This window comes from Anopheles nili, chromosome 3 (assembly GCF_943737925.1).
Source record: "Anopheles nili chromosome 3, idAnoNiliSN_F5_01, whole genome shotgun sequence".
NCBI lineage: Eukaryota > Metazoa > Arthropoda > Insecta > Diptera > Culicidae > Anopheles > Anopheles nili.
The window spans coordinates 71,762,360-71,783,146 of NC_071292.1; the positions used below are offsets into that span (position 1 = coordinate 71,762,360).

General features: G+C 46.8%; 3 protein-coding genes across 5 annotated transcripts; 1 reads left to right on the top strand and 2 right to left on the bottom strand.

The window, feature by feature from the left end:
• Positions 1–5,336: 5,336 nt before the first annotated feature.
• On the bottom strand, positions 5,337–6,388 carry LOC128725451 (signal recognition particle receptor subunit beta). The gene is made up of 4 exons (XM_053819194.1): positions 6,261–6,388; positions 5,892–6,201; positions 5,702–5,827; positions 5,337–5,622 (listed from the first exon to the last, which is right to left on the bottom strand). Exons 1-4 carry the CDS (start codon positions 6,364–6,366, stop codon positions 5,430–5,432), a joined length of 735 nt encoding a protein of 244 aa, XP_053675169.1. The 5' UTR covers positions 6,367–6,388; the 3' UTR covers positions 5,337–5,429.
• Positions 6,389–6,845: 457 nt separating this feature from the next.
• On the top strand, positions 6,846–8,456 carry LOC128726535 (vacuolar fusion protein CCZ1 homolog). The gene is made up of 3 exons (XM_053820349.1): positions 6,846–6,929; positions 7,009–7,106; positions 7,166–8,456. Exons 1-3 carry the CDS (start codon positions 6,846–6,848, stop codon positions 8,331–8,333), a joined length of 1,350 nt encoding a protein of 449 aa, XP_053676324.1. The 3' UTR covers positions 8,334–8,456.
• Positions 8,457–8,494: 38 nt separating this feature from the next.
• Positions 8,495–19,566, bottom strand: LOC128723306 (spectrin alpha chain). Of its 3 annotated transcripts, XM_053817032.1 has the most exons (7): positions 15,580–19,566; positions 14,798–14,839; positions 11,833–13,756; positions 11,155–11,758; positions 10,835–10,864; positions 9,769–10,378; positions 8,495–9,679 (listed from the first exon to the last, which is right to left on the bottom strand). In XM_053817032.1, the coding sequence occupies exons 1-7, from the start codon at positions 19,564–19,566 to the stop codon at positions 9,551–9,553; spliced, it is 7,326 nt and encodes a 2,441-aa protein (XP_053673007.1). In that variant the 3' UTR covers positions 8,495–9,550. The 3 variants fall into 3 exon arrangements, with proteins under 3 accessions (XP_053673007.1, XP_053673008.1, XP_053673006.1); XM_053817033.1 differs by lacking the exon at positions 14,798–14,839; XM_053817031.1 differs by lacking the exons at positions 10,835–10,864; positions 14,798–14,839.
• Between the last annotated feature and the right edge of the window lie 1,221 nt (positions 19,567–20,787).

Genomic DNA, 20,787 nt, shown 5'->3' on the forward strand with positions numbered 1-20,787 from the left:
GCCGGTATCGGGCGCCGATCCATGGGGTTTTTATCCGGTGTCAGGCGTTGCTTGTTCATTCCCAGAAGACGTCATGTGTGAGCTATTGGATGCCGATGGGAGGAAGCAAAAACACCGATGCTCACATGGAGTCGGTCAATTAATGCACTTTTTAGATGCATTTGCTAACGGGAAACGAATGCATGATCAATTTATTCCTGCCAAACGCCGACAAACGGCGAGAATCTCAATCGTTGTTGGTTTTTAATATGTCGAGCGGATCCCACGACTACGATCCGAAAAGGTCCTGTGGATGAAAAGCTCTTAGAAAGCAGCTCTGGAGGGCTGGAATGAAAAGCACCTCCCAAAAGAGCGCTACTTAGCAATTCAATGGCCGAAGATGCGCCGCCGAAAGCCACCTAGCGATGATGTATTTCTTAATCAGCCTCACCACAAAGCTAATGATGCACGACGACAAACGAACCGCCGCAGGAACGTGGCCGGATTGAGGCTGAACCGATTTATTTATGACACTTTTTGCTGCGAGCAGAAGAATGAAAAAAAAAAGGACACACAACCGAATCGGTGACCGGGAAGCCTAACTGAAGACCTGCACAAGATGACGAAAGCTGGTCGTTTCCCTTCGTTCGCTTTCCTGTTTTTTTTTCTCTTGGGGAACGACTTTTCAATCTGCAGCCGATCTACACCGGCTTCCGGTGGAAGCCGGTCTCTCCAAAGCCCACAATTTATATGCTCCCAAAGTGTGCGAGTGCCCGAACCATGGCCGTGGGAAAATCCGTCATAAACGAGGTGGGATTATAAATTTAAGGCACCGGTCCTGGTAGCCATCCCTGCGACAAGGTCTCAGAAGATGGCGGGACCAAAATCCCGCCCAAAAACCCGCACGGGGACACCAAACACGCGCCCCTTCTCGATGGTTGTCGCTCCAAAAAGGTGCTAAGCCGATTGGCGGCTCCTTCGCCCTTCGATCAAATGATCCGCGGGTCGGTTAGCGTTGATAATTGATTCATTCAGTACTGCTTCAGCGGCTCGTGTGGCTCTGTTTTTGGTGCAGGAATGCTCGCTTAGACGGTGGGCCGGGCAAGGCTTTATATTTATAGCGTTCGATATTTAAGGTGATTTGGTGAAAGTTTCCACGAGGTGCAATGAAGAAAGAAACGGCTTAGCATTGCTTGTAATGGGAGGCCAAATTTAAGACGAATTTCAATGATAGTAGAACTGCTTTATAAAGGCTAACATTTCAACTACAATTAACTAGCTAAATTTCCACATTACATTTACATTCCTATTCCATTTTGGAAAGATCATTGTTCATTGCTTCTGGTATGGTTTCTAGTTGATGTTTGAGACGAAATACTGAAATTTAATTATCACTAATGTAGATTTTAAAAAACGATTCCAGTTGTTTTAATATAAACCAATCGTTTTAAAAGTGGTAAATGTTTATTCATTCATCAAAATGAATGTCAAATACATCTTTCATGTATTTGAAATTGATATTGCGTTCAAATTTCAACGTACTACCTGTTCTGTTAATTTCTAGCCACTTTTTCCAAGGCTCTCAAATTTATGGCAGCAAGTGTTTACGGTGTTGCCTCCCAAAAGCTTCTCAAACTCAAAACAGACGCCACGTTCCAACCCCTTTCTTTGCTTGAGAAAAAAAAACGCTGCAGCCAGTCGAGCAGACAAGCGTTTTCAGGGTGTTAATGACAACGAAATGCTACGCACCGGTCCAGTGAGAATTAAGCAATTCCATCCGAACAGCTTGACCTTTCTCGCCTTCGTGTACACGTGTGTTTCTTCGCTACAACCTAACGCTCATTACCGCGTTCTCTACAGATTAGAACGCACCTTTGGCTTGGGTTGAATACATTATTCTAACCCGCTCGTGAGGCTCCTTAATGACAAACAATCAAAACCGTCCCGAATGGAGCACCGCCAGCAGCACATTTAATCTGCCTGGCCCCGGGCCATCTCCGTGGGGTCATTTTGAACACTTTTTCCTCGCTCAGACCCAAGACGCACTCGGTGTAATTGCCACCTTTCCAGCTTTCGCACCGCCCTAATCCGAAGTGGCCGAAGCGCAAACCGTGAAACAAATCCCAACTAATTAGCTAGCCCACCAACGTGAACTCCTGCTTCCCTTTCGGAGTTGAGCCAGCAGCCGAAGGAGTTCGTTCCACACGGTCAATTGCAAAAATCAACACCAATGAGGCGCTCCCGACGGGCATCCGGTTGGAAAGGCGATCAAGCCTCGGGTGCTTCTGGCACACTCACGCTCGAAGGACCGAAACGCAATCCCACATCCGGCGGGGACTCGCGTGTACGCGACATCAGCCTAGCAGCTCGGATTGACGGCAATTACCATTAGCAGAGCCAATGCGAAATAACTAGAATTATTCAATAATTTTTGCACAAAACCCGCCACCCTGTGACGTGATTGTGGAATGCTGCGGCTGCATTCCGAGTGTCCGTGGAAATTCGGCACGAAATCCATAAAACCGACAGCCCCACATGTTCACCCGTTGAAGGGCACCAAAAAAAGAATTCGTCATGGATTCGGTGGAGCCTCGGAATCACCGGGCAGCTGTTGACAGCGGCCAAGAATGCTCGCTGCCACAATCAAATTAAATGGGCATGCCCGTCGGGCCGAAGCACCGGGTAATGAAGAAGCTGCCGAACATTAAGCTTAAGCTTAAGAAGTACGTGTGCCACAGAAGAGGAGGGTCTGAGCACGGGATCCACGGCTGCTAAACGACTGACGGACTGCTGGTGAGGCGTACTGAGTGCGAACTGTTGCCCATTCGGTGCCGGTTCCACGCCTTCGGGGCTAATCTGCTTACGAAAAACCCCAAAAAAGCCTCCGCAAAGAGCCGGCAAAACAAAACAAAAACTAAATAAATAAACAGCCTAACCTCGAAGGGCACTCGAAGAATAATGTGTATCATGCGAGCCGACTGCATCCCCATCCCGACACGGTTGTGGCGTATTTTGATGGGCGCATGGGAATGGGAGGATGTTCTGCGATCGTGATACTGACATTACGCGCGCATACATACAAACAGCCGCTAAACAATCCGCCGCGCTTAGTTGCGCCCAATTAATAACAAACGGGATGCCTTCCGTTGCTTCATGTGGCCGGCCTCAGATCACCCTAGAGGCGATCATGGCGGTTGATTAAATTATGATACATTATGCGGTTGCGAGTTTGTACTCGGGAATAATCAGCGATCCTCATTAGCGATCCACGGTGCTGCTGCCCTTGTTGAGCGTTCGATCGTTTAGTTAAGGCTACTTTCGGCAATTGATCATACAACGAAGACATACATATGTTTGGTAAGAAGCAGGTGCACAAGTTTGAAGGATCTGGATTCTTAGAGTTGTCATTAGTTAGCACAATGTGTGAAATAGGACCTGATAATATCAACAGTAAGTTTGCTTTTTATCTTTTCCTATAAAAAACTGTTTTATGTCGTGGATTCTGCTGCATTCGGGGGTCGATTTTCTTATTTTATTTCAAGTACAAAATCGAATCACAAAATTGTGGCATAAGGTCTTTTTATTTAACAATAGTACATCTTATTTGCACTCGAGTAATACTGTTAACAGCAACAGATAAGAATTAAAAAGAAAACACATCTTTTACGCATTTTCTGAAACCTATACCCACCAAATGTTGTGCACTAAATGCCCCCAAATCAAAATGTTTCCACGAAAAACTTGACGAGACGCTTGGGTTCATAATAATGGGGTTCTTGAGGAGCATTTTACTAAACCTGTAAATTCATATATAGATAACCTAAGCAAAACTGATCGAAAATTAATAATTCCCATACAAAACGGTTGTTGATTCTAGCCGGATCGCATAAATGTCTAACGGTATCGAGCCCTGTCGGATGCGGTTCTGTATATACGGTAAGGATCGACTAGACGAGGATCACAGAACACAGTCTTTACCTTCTATGCCGTTGAAGGAAACCATTCCTGACTTGCGCGACGATCATTTCTTCCAGGAACGTATCCCCGAAGGCGAAAAGGGGCTCCAGCAAAAAAGCGAAAGTATACGATCGGTGCACGCTTAGAAGGGTGCAGAAAAGGGCAAGCTAAACATGGATAAAAGCCTCCAAAACCTTCCAGGAAGTTTACAGAGATCAGAAGAGCCTTATTGAAATTCAAATTTTTTCAGCCCAATTTAAAAGTATCGCGCGCGCGTCCAGTGTCTCGAAGCGCCTCCTGTTGGGTTGGCTGTTGTGTTACTTTTTTTTAATTTTCGCTCCCAACCCATCCGTCTTTCACTTTCTCCCAAGCCAGCGTAAGCTTCCAGCATCCTTTTCCAACTTATCGACTGATCGAGACGGCTCACGGGACGATCGGGAAGAATTTTAATCGTCCCTTTGCGTCGCACGCAACGGCAGGTCGCGTTTTGATGGCGCAATAAAACGGGCACCGCCCGGCGGTTCTTTTCGCTCCCGATAGCGCTCCGGCCTGCTTAAGCCTTCGTGCTGCTGCCGCTGCCGTTGCTGCCGGGCTAATCTACTCATATTACCACGATGGATAGCCCTTGCGCAGATATTTATGTGGTCGGGATCGGGACCGGCATTAAAAGTGCGCCTGCGCCATCCCGGAGGCTCTGTTCTTTCTCTTCAAGTCTGGCATTATGCTCACCGAGCAGGACCGGGAGCAGCCTTGATTGCTCCACCATAGTTGGCGCACCGGGGGTACGGTGCGCGTGACTTTTTGGTCGGACGTAATTTATGACGGTAATTTATGGCACTCGCTCGAAGGCTGGTCTCTTCATCAGGCGGACATCAACGGGCGAGTTAGGTGAAAGATATGTCCTGCTTAGCAAGAGATGGGTCCTTGTACTCATCGAGACTTTTGTAGGCTGATATCGCTCAATATTGAGAGTATAATTGTAATAAAATTCTAACGAAGTGGCCATGTGTTAATAGTTATTTTATTATCAAAACAAAATGTATCTTTGAAGTGTTAATCAATTAATTACTAATGAAGTGTTAAACGTTCGTATATCGTAATTATTACAATAAAGGACGAAATCATTTAGTTATTCTGCACGTGAATCCTTTTGATCCTTCGTATACCGCTTCATTGGTACTAAAACACTTTACATGTTGCATATCTTCAGGCGTTTTAGAACTAAGGTAATGAAAAGCACGCAGCTTAATATGGAGCTTTTTTTATATATTCAGCATGGTATCGTGATATTACTCATAAACACTTTATTCCCATTTTCTCGATGTTACAAAATGATATTTAAAACGTTCGTTGAAACTCTGAGTCATGCTAAATATAGAACTATTAGACCCATCTTTCATCAGGTATTTTTTTTTATTTTAACAATCATATTACGTACACGCATATAAAAATTAATGAGAAGGCAAAATGATGTGGAAACAAACGCGATTAATTCACAGGCCTTCCAGGAATGTCGTCAGTCCGTTATAATCTTCCTCCTTTGCCGAACACGGAACGAAGCGTATCCTCTGACCGACCTGCTCAAAGTCGAAATCAACTCCAGCAGATTTACCCAAAAACGTCTCCGAAGATGAGCTGTTATCGACTGATTGCAACTGGCTTTTTCTGGTCTGTCGGACAATATTGCTGCAAATAAAAGCAAAGACACATACTTTCAAGCTTGCTTCGTATTCGTATTGCAGCTAGCCAAACAAGGAAGACATACATTTCCTTTTCCAGCATGCTTTTGATAGCCGATTCGCTTTTAGCCAATGTTTCATCTTGCTTGTTGCACAGTACGACTACTGGAATCTTGGTCGTTGCCTTATCCGCAAGGATAGTATACAGGAAGCTGCAATTGATTGTAATTACCTTCACCGTTCTTCGTTAAGAAAATCCTTCCATCATGTACTTACTCGGCTACGTCTCGGATGTCCTTCTGAACAGATACGCTATCGATCACGTAAACTATAGCCTTGGCGACGTTTTTATATTCATCGAAAAACTTGCTCCTCAATCGTTCGTGCCCGGGGACATCAACCACCTTCAGTTCCCGTCCCTTTTCCGTCTTGAAGAACCCGACGTTTTCCTTAATCGATGTGAACGTTTCGCGTACCCCACCCAACATTAAGTTCGTAAACAGGCACGTCTTTCCCGAGTCACACAAGCCGGTGAGCAGCACTGCGGATCGCTCGGTTTTCTTGCGTTTCCATAGGAACAGCACAACTGCAATGATGGGATAAGAGTTAAACGTGTTCCATGTGGTGCCCTATGCGTGATCTTACCAAGTGTTAGAAGCACTACAGCTAACGCGATCAGCACCGGCGTGTAGTTGAGCTCTCCAAGCTTTATCGAAGCGCGAGCCGATGATTTTCTGTTAATTTTCTCCATTTTCACAGATAAGCTTTCACGATCCAGCTGGCGAAAACAGAAACACCAGAGAAAAACAGTTGCTGTACGTTGCTGGTGACAGTTTACGCTAACGTCATCTCTTCGTGGTCGAAGTTTGACAAGGAAAAACCTATTGCCGGTTCAACTGGTAACCGTTATTCTAAAAGAGCAAATATTTGCTGTAAATTGTTTTAGAAAAGATGTTTCTGATAGCTACATGGTCAAATTAACACTCTTTCCAAGCCATTTGCAACAAAATCCATAGCCATGCCATACGAAAAACATCGTAAATTCAAAATTGTGATTCGCAGCTTTTCTTGGCTTTGGAAAAACGTAAACAATAACTGTCACTGAGGGGTGCATTCGTATCAAACTGAAAACAAGTGATAATCAAAACAAAACCTACGCAATATTCTGCACGGAAGTTGCATAGAAACAAATAGATTGATCGGAAGCTAGGATAACCGTAAATTAACGCGATGGCTAATCCTGTTCTGACGGCAGAGCTTTCCTTGCGAAGTTTTTATATTTTCAATTCATCATTTGGCCCAAAAGAAGGCGAGGTATGCAAGACTCTTTCTAGTCTTATCATTTTATATTTTGTACGGATTCATTTATTGTTTTTTTTATATTTGTCTTTAGGAGGAGAAAAAAGTACTTTATTACCATCCCCAGGACACGGACATTGATACCAAAATCAAAGACGTTGGTCTCAGTGAGGCAATAATAAAATTTAGCAGGTGAGTTGAAACACATCGCAGTCAGAAAGATGCTTCGCCTAATCGCTTGATTACCGTAGCACATTTACCAAAGATGACAGCGTACAGACAATGCATACGCAGAAAACTTGCCAGTTCTATTACCAGCCCGAGCCGGGCTACTGGATGATCATGACGCTGAACGTTCCGTTCGAACGAAAGACGCGCGACTCGGGCGAATATAACGAATATCATGGCGATTCGATACATGACACCATCTTCCAGTCGGTGCTGCGTCAGTCCTACCGCATGTTTCGCATGTTCCATGGGACATTCGCAGACAACCTGCAAGCGACCGAAGAATTGGACGCACAGGCAAACCTTATCGGCATGCTGGAAACGTTTTACCAGAGCTACATCCTGCACCTGCAGATGAAGAAGTGCGACGTGGTGGATGCATTTGGCAGCGTACAATATCTGCCTCTGAACCAACTGCTCTTTCTGAGAGTGCAAAATTTCATCAATATGATCGAGGCAACATTTGCTCCGATCAAACATTGCATTTTCCTGTACAGCGACCAGGTGGTGTGGAGCGGCATCAATCCAACCGATCTGCACACTCTGTACGAGTACTTCCACAGCCCGATGTACGACCATGTGTCCCAGTCGAAACAAACGCGTCCTATCTTTGTCACCGAGGGTGGCAAAATCAAGCGCTACTCACTAATGATGTGCCGCAGGGTGCAAAACATTTCCCTGTGCTTGCTGCTGGATGACGACGCGGTGGAGAACGAGCAGTCGCTCTATCTTGAGCTGAATGCGGTAGTTAATCCCCAGCTAACAAGCATCTCATCGGACATTAGCCAACATCTGCAGAGCGGCGCGGACTCATGCTACACCATTGGTTGCTCTAGCACAAACAAGGACGATTCGGCGACTGCACCAAAGTTCATCTTTTTCAACGAGCTAAACTTACAACACCGCGGGACTGTTCGGTTAGGCCAGATGCAGCACCAATCGGTCGCTGGTAGCGGGTTGCCGAACGACGTGATGAACCTGATCGTGGATCTGCTGGACGACGTCCGGAGCAATCGATCATGCGTAATGGACGAGACGATCGTGAAAACACATGACGATTACTGGATCGTAAAGCGGAGCTGTAACTCGAGGCACGTGTTCATCATCCTGAACAAAAGCTCCACCTTGATCGACGTGACGGAGGAAACGAAGAAGATACTGGACCAACACGTCAAAGGGATCTTTTTTTAGGGCGAGAACGTGCCGATAAGCCATTTCCAGTCTTTCCCTCTGCTCAACCTTTTACCGCATCAAATGCAAGACGAGCAGATTCAATTCCATTCTAAATACAGTGTACCGTAATCGCTAACGTGCCCTGAAAGCTCATGAATAAATAATAATACCGAAAATCATATTTGTTCATGCAATCATTTATTTGAAGAAGACATTTAGTAATATTTTACGAACGATTTAGATCCGCCCGTGGCATAGTGATGCCAGTGATAAATAGAATTACACATATAGCGATAGCGTAGTGGTGTAGTTTGTGTGCATATTTGGTCGGCCCATCCTTTCGGTATGGTCACGCCGATTAGTTTGCAATTGTTTAAGCGGAACATTTGATTTTGCGCTATTTTCTATTACATGTCTACTGCTAGCCTTCCGCTCCTTCGCTCTTCAAACGATACTGAGACCGCACTTGACGGTGGTTGTAAATAAATACTTCCTATATCTTGCTATAAACGTTTTCCAACAAGCACTTAGAGAATTTTCATTCAATTTTTCTCGTAACCAGTTTTAGTAGAGATAAGCTTTAATTTACTTTCAAAGGTAATAGATGTGTTTCGAGTTTTTTTAATCCTACAACCGGACATTGCGATAGGAAGCGAACGTATCTTAAATCCAACGCAGGTAGCCAAACTAAAACGCATCATTCAAGATCTGTTTCTGCAGAGAAACTGACCAGAAGAAAGTGTGTTCTTTTCTTATACGATCCACCAGTACCAATCGTCATCACGTACAGATCCTGACTATTCAATAATACCTCCTAGCCGCCTATTCGCAATGATATCCTTGGTTCGCATGTGTCGTTATTCGTTCGGCTTTTCATTGGTTGCCTTTTTCGATCGTTGCTTACTAAACGGCGGCTTACAAAAGCCCAATACCGGGAAATCCAAAAGGAGCTGATTTAAAAAGGCGAAACACATGGCGGAAGGCTGCTGTTTTTGCCGCTCTACTATCACGCTAGTAGCACGTTCTGTGGCTCGATCGCTCGAAAATGTGTATAAATATATAAAATCAAAGTAAATATATAATATATTATTTGAACCTTTTCTTCTTCATCATCGTCAAAATGCGGTAAAAACCCAATTGGTAGCAATATAGTTGATATAAAGCGACATCGGACTACCTCGTCCCCCTTCATCACCCTAATGCCCGCACCGTTGCTGATCGCCAAGCGCGGGTGCTTAATTTTGGAATAACGTTCTGGTGAACTCCACGTAATCCAGGGCGCCCGTAATCGGATGACCGGTCTTCGGGTCGTTGTACGGTTTCATGCGCTGCACGCAGTAGTCCGCCATGTCTTTGGTGAGGTTCTGCAGGAAGGAAAATAGAGCGAGAGTATATCATATTTCGAATCCTTAGGAATCCAGAAGACAACCCAAGATGTGCCCGGGACACTTACGGAATAGAGTTCCTCCTTGGTGACGTAAGGGCGGGGACGGGGATCGGAGGCCGTGATCGCGCGGAAGGCATTCTCGATTTCCTCGAAGCTTTGCACGTTCTCCGTTTCCTTCGATATCATGAAAGCGATATACTCCTGCAGCGATACCTGGCCGTCGCGGTTCGGGTCGACAACGTTCAGGATCTCCTCGAACTCTGGATCTGGTTGACCCTCTTCCACCATTGGCAGATCGTAACCGAGGGCACGCAGACACGACTTGAACTCTTGGTGATTCAGCTTGCCGCTCTTGTCCTTGTCGAAGTGCTTGAACATCATCGAGAACTCCTTCAGCGAATCCTCGGAGACACCCGACTGGTTGCGGGCCTGTATCTGCTGCTTCAGGTTGTGCTGCATGCGCATGGCAAGCTGATCTAGCTGATCCCACTGCTGCGCCAAACCAACCGTCGAGTGTTCCGTGTAACGATTGTCCAGAATCAGATGCTCCTCTAGCGTGGCGCCCAACTCCTCGATCTTCTTCAAATCGCCTCGTCGGGCACGGATTTCGTTCGCCTTGTGGCAGAGCGCCTCAAACTGCTCCTCCAACGAGCCTGAGCCGTCCATGAGCGACGTTCTGTAGGGAAACAATAATGGATTAATATCAATTGCAACGACAATCTCACATTCAACCGGAAAACCTCAATTCCTGCAGCGAACATGCCACGATAAGTGTTGTGTATTACTAAGCAACATATTTATCGAAAATGCTTTCCTTATTGCACACAGTAGGATATTAGATTGATAAATTGTAGGAAATATCACAAATTTTGGTGATCTCTATACAGCTCTATCGAACAGAAGATTTTCTACAATAAAAAAATTCCTTTCATGATCATGCCTTCGTTTTATTGCAAGTTCTAAACCAAATCTTCATTCAACTCAGTCCGCAGTAATCACGCAAGCATTAGTATCGTTGTTAAAATATTGCCGCTCAAAAGTTGCAAAAGTTAGGTGGCGTAGCTGCGCAAGTCGACAGAAAACATCAGCTGCAGACAGTAGTCAGAGTGAGTGCGCACAACACGTTCGTTACCCATTTTTATCCCAGCCAAGAATGTTGTATCTTTGGTGTTTGCAACCCAGACAAACAGATGGTGGTGGTTGGAAGTTGTGTATGGTCGGAAAACGAGACAAACGATTGTCGATTGAAGGTGGACATTGGTGAAAGGAAACATGTTGGATGTTGTTTAATAGTGATCGGAAACACGTATGTGTTTGAAGTGTAGTTGGTTGTGGAATATAAGAAAATAAGATAATGAGCACATTTAACATCCGGTCCTGCACTCAAGAGGTAAAGGTGAGTGTTGTACGATCAAGGAAACTATTGCACGAAACAAAAGGATAACAACGTACCTGGTCTCCGTCAGCCACTGGTGGAACAGATTGGCGTGCTTGGCGAACTCCTTGCGCAACTTGTCGTTCTCTTCCTGACGATGCACTTCCTTCGCCAGCTCCGCATCGCGCTCCTCGATGATCTTCTGCAGATTTCGCCAGGTGTCCTCAAGCGCCTCCATCGTGAACCATGTGTACGGGTTCGGGCCAACGTTGAAACTCTTGATCTTCTGATCCAACGCAGCCAACGCCTGGAAATCGACTTGGGCCGACGAAAGCGATGCCTGGAAAGCAGCATGCGCCTCCCGCAATGCCTTGATCTCTTCGATCGAGTTGCAGCGCACCGGATCGGTAAGATCTTCTTCCGCGTTCTCGAACCACGAGTTGAAAGCTGACGCTTTCTTAGCAAAAGTGAGGTAGAGATCTTCAATCTGGCGGAACTGATCTTGCATGTTCAGCAGGCGGTACTTGCGAGCCTCAGAATCGGCGCGCAGCTTCTGCCAGCGAGTCAGCACATCTTCGTGGCGCTTGAGAATAGCGGCGGACTGGGCGTGGTTCGCGTTGATCAGCTGATCCTTCAGTGCGGTTATATTATGGATTCCCTCGTGCTCAAATGCCGAGAGACCTGAAAGCCCAAACGAGAAATGATTCGTTAGCTTAACGTTGCGAAAAATTGAGCTCAGTTTTCATACTACTTACCAGCATCGAATGTCTCTTGCTTCGTGAGCAACGTTTGGACAGTGGACAAATCACGCCCGAATTCCTCCGATTTGACGTGATTCTCCTTGTCCGCGATCCAGCTTTCGACCACGTCCGCCTTCCACATAAACTGCAGATAGGCGAAGTTATCCATCAGCGCCGTCTTGCGACGCGTGGCTAGCGCCTGCAAGTTCTCCAACTTCTTATCAAGCTGCACGCAGCGCTGCGAGATGCTGTCACCATGGTGGTTATTGTTCGTCACCAGCGTTTGGCCGTGGTCACGAATATCCGAACAACGATCGCGATGTGCAGCAAAGTCCGTCTCGAAGGCATCATGCTTCTTCATTAGGCCCTGCACGGCCGCCATAGAATCACCATAGTCTTCGACGGAGAGCAGTTGTTGCTTCTCCGTGATCCAGGCCTCCTCCTCTTCAACCTTCGCCAGGAACTGCTGGTAGATGAGCGACTCGTCCAACTTCTGTCCACGGGTAGCCGCCAGCCCCTTTAGCTCGGTCCAGGCTTGGTTGAGCGCCTTCAGACGCTGCTCGATCTCCGGAACACCCAAATTGGACACATCCATCAGCTTTTCTCCAGCTTCCTGAACCGCCTGAATGGCTGGCTCGTGCGACGCAAGCTCCGCTTCCAAGCGCTTATGTTTCTTCTTAAGATTCTGCACACCCGTCAGATCCCGACCGTAGTCATCCGATCCAACTAGCAGTTTTTTCTCCTTTATCCAGCTTTCTTCGTCGGCAATGTCGCGGAAGAACTGGTGCAGTGTGTTCGCCTCGTTCAGCCTAGCCTGTCGATGAGCGGCTAGGTTGCGAATTCGTTCATACCGCTCGTTGATCGACTGTCGCTTCTCCTGAATGCCAGCGCTATCGAATTGGCCGCTCTCAACCAACGAATCTGCCTGGCTGTTCATGTCCTTAATGCGATCCTCGTGCGCGTGGATATCAGCCTCCACCAGCTGATGCTTCTTCATGAGGTTCTGAACCGATGCCAAATCTTTGCCGGCGTCTTCCGACGTTAGCAAACTCTCAACTTCACCGAGCCAGAAGTCCAGATCCTTCACTGCGGCGATGTACGTACGCTGCTTGTTCGCTTCCTTGAGCTTCAGTGATTTTTCTGTCGTTTTCTGCGTCAGGTATTCCCACTGGTCAGCGATCTGCGTCAAGCGCTTCTGCACAGCTTCCTCCGAACCGCTGCACTGGTTGCGATCGATCAGGTTGCTTCCCATGGCTAGCACGCTGGATATACGGTCTGCGTTGGCCGCCAACTCCGCTTCGAATGCCTGGTGCTTCTGATGTTTCGACTGGATGTTGGCTGGATCCTTGTAGCTTTCCTCGGTGGCTAGCTGCAGTTTCTCCGCGATCCAATTCTCAATTTCGTCCGCATCTCGAGAGAACTGCTGCAGCGTCTGTTCGTCACCGAGACGTGACCGCTTCTCGATCAGATCTTCCTTGAGGTGACGCCAGCGATCGAGCACCTCCTGGCGCTTGGCATCGATCAACCGACCGGCGTAATGTTCCTGCGCGATCAACTGGTCGGCCAGCACCTGCAAAGCGCCAATCTTCTCCTCATGCCCGTTGATAGCCTTATCGAAATCTTCGTGCTTCTTGATCAGCGCTTCAACGTTGTCGCCCTTGGAGTCGACTTCTTCCGCGTTCAGGAATGCCTCGCGAGCACTCATCCAGTTTTCGGCTTGCTCACAGTCGCGCAAGTACAGTTGCAGATCCAGGTTCTGGTCGAGTTGCAGCCGGCGGGCTGTCCAGGCACGCTCAAGCTCTTCGCGAGCCTTTGCCAGATTCTCGATCTTCTCCTGAATCTCGGGTGCCGCATAGTGATTTGCCTGCAGCAACTCGTTGCCGAATTGCTCGAACGCCGAGAACGTACCGGCGCGTGCATCTACCTCCGTGCGATGTTCCTGGAGATGATATAGGGGCAGCGAGTGCGATCAAGTGAAGGTGAAGAATTAGCACAATTTTCCCATTAAATTACACGCAGCATGTTATGAGCTTTCACCCCGCGCAATATGTGTTTACAAAAATGTCAGCAAAATTATAGGTACGGTGAGCTTACGACACGATGCTGATAATTAATACACTAAATTAAAATCAACGCCTCACATATTAAACTAACAGCGCGCGATAAGATAAAACTATATTAATAACACAGGTGAGATCTTTGATATACGGAACAAGCAGACCTAATGAAACCAAATGGTAATAAATTATGTATTACATCATACCGTGCCGCAAAAATGCGATACTAAACTGTGATGCTATTCGTTATTAGTTTGAATGTGTTTATTGTTTCCTACCGATTCGTGACGAATGTAAATTAAAACAAATGAATTATCATCTCAATTAGGGACGATATGGCAACATGTTACCATGAACGACTGTGAGACGACAAAAATATCATGACGTGAGTGCAGCCCATGTTATCACGTACAAACTAATGCTACGAACGTATTTCATTTGTATTAGCTACAGAAAGAATTATTAAAAACAGTCCAAAAGCAAAAACAGCAGCATTTTAAATAAAACATTGTAAAAAGGTGATGAAAAAACGATACTAGCCGATTAATTAAAAATAATGAACGGCAGAAGTTAAATTCTAGCACCAATTACAGCCACAAAAATGATAGGATCATAGAGCAAAATATAATCTATTGAAAAATATACGATGGCCGTTAATCACACAATAACACAAAGAGACAAATGATGCAACAATTTAGTTTCCGTAAAAAGATACGGAAGGGCATCGTAAAATAACATCGATATCCTAGTGGACATTGCGTCAGCTCTCACAGGTAGAAGCGAACTAAAACGTTGATTAATCGTATTGCAGGAAATAAATCTAAATGCTTATTTGAGGCGCTAATAGCTAAATGTTTAGAGTACATGATTGGAAACATAAAAATGCGTGAATTTTGGTAGTGAGGCTATTTGGTCGGCTGTACCTGCGGGATACCGCAACGAAAATCTATTTCGGCACGATGGTTCTATGAAAAATTAAAAATTACAGATTTGGGAAAAAATAACATTTTAGTATGCGATTCACATCAAGTAACATGTCATATTGATTGGTGAATTTTGAACATCTGGAAAATAGTGAAAGTAATTTTGTTTCCGCCAGATTAGATCGATCCTAATTAGATGTTTGACATATTGCCTCTGTAGATCTTTAACCAAAAAATATACCGAATTTGTTTCTATTAAAACAAGGTCACGGTCACTACACAGCCATAATACGATAATACTTCAACGAATAAATAACAATTTCTTTTAAACCCAAAACGATGTCTTGTGTGCAGAGGTGTTCTCGCTTCTCCAGTACTGTTCGCTTACAGCGTTGATGCCTTTTGTATGGTAAACGAAAACTTAACATCACTATTTCAGTCTGTTTCGTGCAAAATGAAAGCTATGCGTGTCATCCATTGGTAAACCAATAGTCCACATTTCCTGGCAACGGCAGAATGATTATGAAACTGGAACAAAACAGTGTCAACCGTGGCATGAAAAAGAATATTTAAATTGAATGGGAAACACTGGCGCTAGCAACATTCACTTACTAAAACGGACACTGGATAAATGGAAACACGCTTACACGAAGTGATGAACCAACTTACACATCAACATAACTAAGGCTGTGAGGAAAAAACAAGTTCCTCGAAATTTGGTTCTCCCTCCCACGATAATTTGCCCAAAACAATCATTAGGATTTCAAACGTGCATTTCTTACCTGATGACGCTCGATCAGCGCCTCCGCACCGGTCACATCGTTGGCCAACTCCTCAGAGGTCACCAGTCCCATCATCGAGCTAATCCAGGCCGACAGATCACGGTAGTCGCTCAGGAAGCGTTGCAGATCGTACGAATCGAGCAGCTTCTCCTTGCGCTGTTGCGCCTTCGTCACCACCTGCTGCCATTCCTCGTTGATTTCCTTCTGTTTGGCGTACGTCTGCTCAGCAGTATCCGGATGCGATTGCATCAGCCGGTTCGCAGTCTCGTCCAGCTGACGGATTTTGTCTTGCAACGCAGCAAGATCTCGCTCCAAACCTTCGTGCTTGCGCTGCAGCGTTTGCACTCCACGCAGATCCTTACCAAGCTCGTCGTTGTTCAACGCATTCTCCTTCTCCGCAATCCAATCCTTTGTCTCGTCGACATCGCGATGGAATCGCTGAACTTCATGCGCCGATCCAAGCTGACTCGCCCGCTCCTGTGTGATCGTCTGCAGGGTAGCCCACTCCTCGTTCAACGTCTGGATCTGGGTCTTGATCTTCAATGCCGCTTCAGTCTGGCCAAGCGACGTCAGCTGGATAGCGATCTCATTCAGCTTTGCCAGCCGCACTTCATTAGCCTTCAGGTCGTCGTTGAAGTCGTCAAACTTCTTCTGCATCACTTCTACCTCTTCGAGATCCTCGCCGACATCCTTGATTTGCGCATGGCTCTCCTTATCCTTGATCCACGCGGCCAAATCGGCTGCCTCGCGCACCAGCACATATGCTTTGACCGTTTCGTTCAGCTTGTTCTGGCGTTCTCGTGCCAGCGCAAGTAGATTATCGTACTGGCTGTTGATCTGCGTCTGGCGCTTTGAGATCGAGTGTCCATCGATCAGGTTCTGCTGGCTAGCGCTTAGTCCAGGATCGATCTTCTTGATGTACGCCGCTGGTACGAAGCCTTGGCGATCGTTCACCTCCACCTTCCACCAGTCCTTGTTATTCGAATTAAGAAGCGTCAATACGTCGTTCTTCTTCATCGACACCTCACGCGGCGACTTCTCGGTGTAATCATACAGTGCCATCACACACTCTTTGCCAGTGATGTCCACAACGGGGGTTTCCTGTTGGCGACAGTTCTTAGCTTGCTCTTGCAGGGCCTGAATCGTGTTACCGAATGCTTCGAGGTCCGACACAAGAGCCTCGTGCTTCTTCAGCAGCGCTTCCGAGGAATCTTCATCTTTACCGTAGTCTTGATTCGACACGATTGGCTCCTTTTCGCGCATCCACGATTCCGCTTCGTTGGCGTCGGCGAAGTACTGATGCGCCTGCAACGAGTCCTCCAGATCCTGCTTGCGCTGGTTCGACTTCTCCTTCAACGAGTTCCATTGATCCTTTAGCGCATCCAGGCGTAGCTTGATTTCCTCGCTTGCAGTGGGCTGTTCGGTTAGCATCTGCTCACCGCTCGAGATCACTCCGGCGCAACGACTCTCGTGGTTGTTGATTTCCGCAAGCACGGCCTGATGCTTCTTGATCAAGTTTTGCACCCCAATCAAGTCGCGTCCGCGATTTGTCGAAGCAGCAACCGGTTCCTTTTCACGGATCCATGCTGCTTCATCCTCCAGATCGCGGAACAGCTGCTGAACCTGCAGCGAATCGAGCAAACGCTGCTTTCGGATCGACATTGGCTCAGCTAGTGCAGCGTAACGCTTCGATAAAGCACCTTCCTTTGCGCGAATATTATCTGCATCGAAATGACCACTTTCGACGAACTTGTTTGCGGCCACCTTGATGCCCTCGATACGGTCCTGGTGTGCCATAACGTCAGCTTCGAGCAAGGCCTGCTTTTTCTGCAGATTCTGCACACTCGTCAGATCTTTGCCGTAGTCCTCTGACAACAGCTGACCTTCGACTTCACTTAGCCACAGTTCGATGTCTTCGACGGTACGGTTGAATTGCTGCTGCTGCGAAGCCTCCTGCAGCTTACAGCCCTTCTTATCCGAGGCACGCACAAGAGACTCCCACAGTGTCACGATTTCTTGCATGCGTCCGTTCACCTTATCCGAAGCGTAGTGACCCTTCTCGGCAAGTGTCTGACCGGTGGCCGTGATGTCCTCAATACGGCTCTTATTCGCGGTCAGTTCATGCTCGAAATTGGTGTGCTTCTGCACCTTGCCATTCAGATTCGTCGGATCGAGGTAGCTATCATCAGTTGCGAACTTCAACTTCTCGCTGATCCAACCCTTCGTTTCGTCACAATCCCGCTCGAACTGCTGCAGCGAGTTGGAGTCCTCCAGCAACTGCTGTCGCACTGAGGACTTCTCCTGCAAAGCCGAACGACGCGCAAGAAGCATGGCTCGACGTTGGGCCACATCGTCCGCAGCGTAGTGTTGACCGTCGATCAGCTTCGTCGCAAACACATCCAACGCCTTTATCTTCTCCTCCTGAGCTGCCAGACTCTTCTCGAAGTCCTCGTGCTTTTTAATCAATGCCTCAACCGAATCAAGCGAGTCACCTAGATCTTCATTTGCCAGGAATGCCTCTTGCTTGGCCATCCACGTGTCCGCTTGCTCAGTGTCCCGGTAGAACAGCTGCAGATCCATGCACTGCTCGTACAGGATGCGGCGGTCCTCCCACAGGACGAGCAGCGAGCTCTTGTCGTTTTCGAGCGCGGCAAGCTTTTCCTGCACCTCGGCCGCAGCGTAGTGGTCACGTTCGAGGAGCTTCCGGCCGGCTTCCGTTGTCATCATGAAGCTATCAACACGTGCGTCAATCTCGCCTTTGTGCTCTTGGTGACGCTCAAGCAACGCCTCAGCCCCGGCAACGTCCTTTGCCAGCTCATCTGCGGAGATGATCGCTTTCATACCGTTGATCCACGACACAAGATCACGGAAATCGGCCAGGAAACGATGCAAGAAGTAGGACTCGTCGAGCTTCTGCCTGCGCTCTTTGGCTTTCGCTGTCAACGACTGCCAGTAAGCAGCAATCTCAGCCTGCTTCTCACGAATCTGCTCGCTATGATCGGCATGAATGCTGCAGAGCCTGCCGGCTTCAGTACCGAGAGCCGCCACCTTGTCCTCGAGCGCTGCCAAATCACGCTCCACACCTTCGTGCTTGCGCTGCAGCGCTTGTACGCTGGCCAGATCGCGCCCGTAATCGTCGGACGACAGCACGACATCCTTCTCAGCGATCCACGCAACCGTCTCATCCGCATCGCGGTTGAAACGCTGGATTTCGTGCGCCCCGAAAAGCTTCTCCTGGCGCAATATGGCCAGCTGTTTCAAGCGCTGCCAGGCCTCGTTCAAATCCTCCTTCTTGCGCGTGATCGTTTCCCGCTCCGGATGTCCGGCGAACAGCAGCTTGTCGGCTAGCTCGTTCACCTCCGTCACGCGGTACTCCTGGGAAGCCATGTCCTTCTGAAACTCGTCGAACTTGCGCTGCAATACCTCGACATGCTCCAAATCCTGGCCGAACTCGTCCGCCGTGACGAACGCTTCCTTGTCCTTGATCCAGAACATCACTTCCTCGCAGTGACGCAAGAACTGCACCAGCACCAGAGCCTGCTGCAGCTTCATGCCTTTCTCGGCCAGCCGCGATAGCAGCAGCTCCCACAGGCGCTGCAGCTCCTCCAGCCTGCGCTGGATCGTTTCCGAAGCGAAGTGACCCTGATTGATCATCTCCTGGCCGGTGTTGTCCAGCACCACGATAGCATTGCTGTGCGCCGATACTTCGGCCTCGAACGCCTGGTGCTTCTGGATTTTCGCTTGCAAGTTGGTTGGATCGCGATAGCTTTCTTCGCTCGCCGCCTGCAGCTTCTCGTTGATCCAGCTTTCCAGCTCATCCGAGTCACGCTTGAAGTACTGGAACCGGCGAGAATCTTCCAACTTTTCGCGCTTCTGACGAGTCTCGAGCTTGAACTCGCTGTAGCGGTTCAACACCTGGTCGCGTCGCTCTTGAATATCTTCAGCGCTTTCGAGGATTCGCACCTCCTTCGGGGTAAATTGCTCCATGTTCAATTGATTCTTAATGTAAACCTTATCAATGTAAATACGTTTCGTTAGCCTATAAAAAAGAAATATATTATTTCATCAACGAACCTTTGTATCTACAAATAAACTTGCAGCCTTAGGCTTACCTCTAATTAGTTTGTTTTCGATGTGATTGTTTCGGTTGATTTCTGAACACTCTTCCCAGAGGTTGCGTTTTAACAATGATTTTTTTTTAATGATGTTTCTATGCTTATGTCAACAAAATCTGAAAACATGAATGAAATACATCGAAAATAAAGCAAAAATCACTCATACTAGCATTCAAATAAAATTGTAATGATAAGACACTATCCAAATATAATCGATCACGCCATGTAGTGTGTCATTGATAGCATTTTCGATTACCTTACGCGAAAACACTAAAACAAAACATATCGAAGCACCCATTAAATCTATATCAAACTTTATTTGACAATTATGTATATAATATCTTCATCAATAATAATTGATTCATCTTTTTGCAACATGTCTGATATTTTGCCTACATCTTTCATCTACTCTAGTCTTTAGCATCAATGCCCGTTCGTTTTCTCACTCCTTACATTCTGTCTATATGTTTTTACTAGTTCTATTAGTTTGCCTTGTTGGTAAAAATTAACGAGATGTTCGTACCTCTGGAATTCTTTTCGTACATATTTTCCCATCATTCCGTTGTTGTCCTTTTCCCGGTTATTACACTGCCTTCTTCAACAATAGTTATTCTTAGTGGATGCATCCTCTCGTACACTTCTGGCATTATGGCATTCACGAAGGGATTTGAATTCAATCTGCTCAATTTTGCAATAAAATTAGCAGTCAGCCGATCTTGCTTTTCTTCTTTCCTCTAACTCCAAGCTACATGCATTGTACAGCATTGGTCAGCATTTATAAATTTTGATAAGTAGCACTAACTAAATCAATATTCCATATTTTGCTGATACAATGTTTGATTTGTTTTACCAAGCTTCATTTTCCCGTAGGATGCCGTCACTCTGCTTGCATCTAGATACAGGCTCTAACGATAAATGCCGCATCCTCTGGAAGTAGTTACCGCTTAGAGGCCTGTTCCAATCAACACGCCGCCTGGGCGCTAAAAGTGGTTTTTCTACGCCATCTCTACATTGTAGATCAAAAGGTTAACGATGTTTTTTATATCGATGACATTGGTGGCGCGCGTTTTCGTGATGCACCTCACTTAAGTAC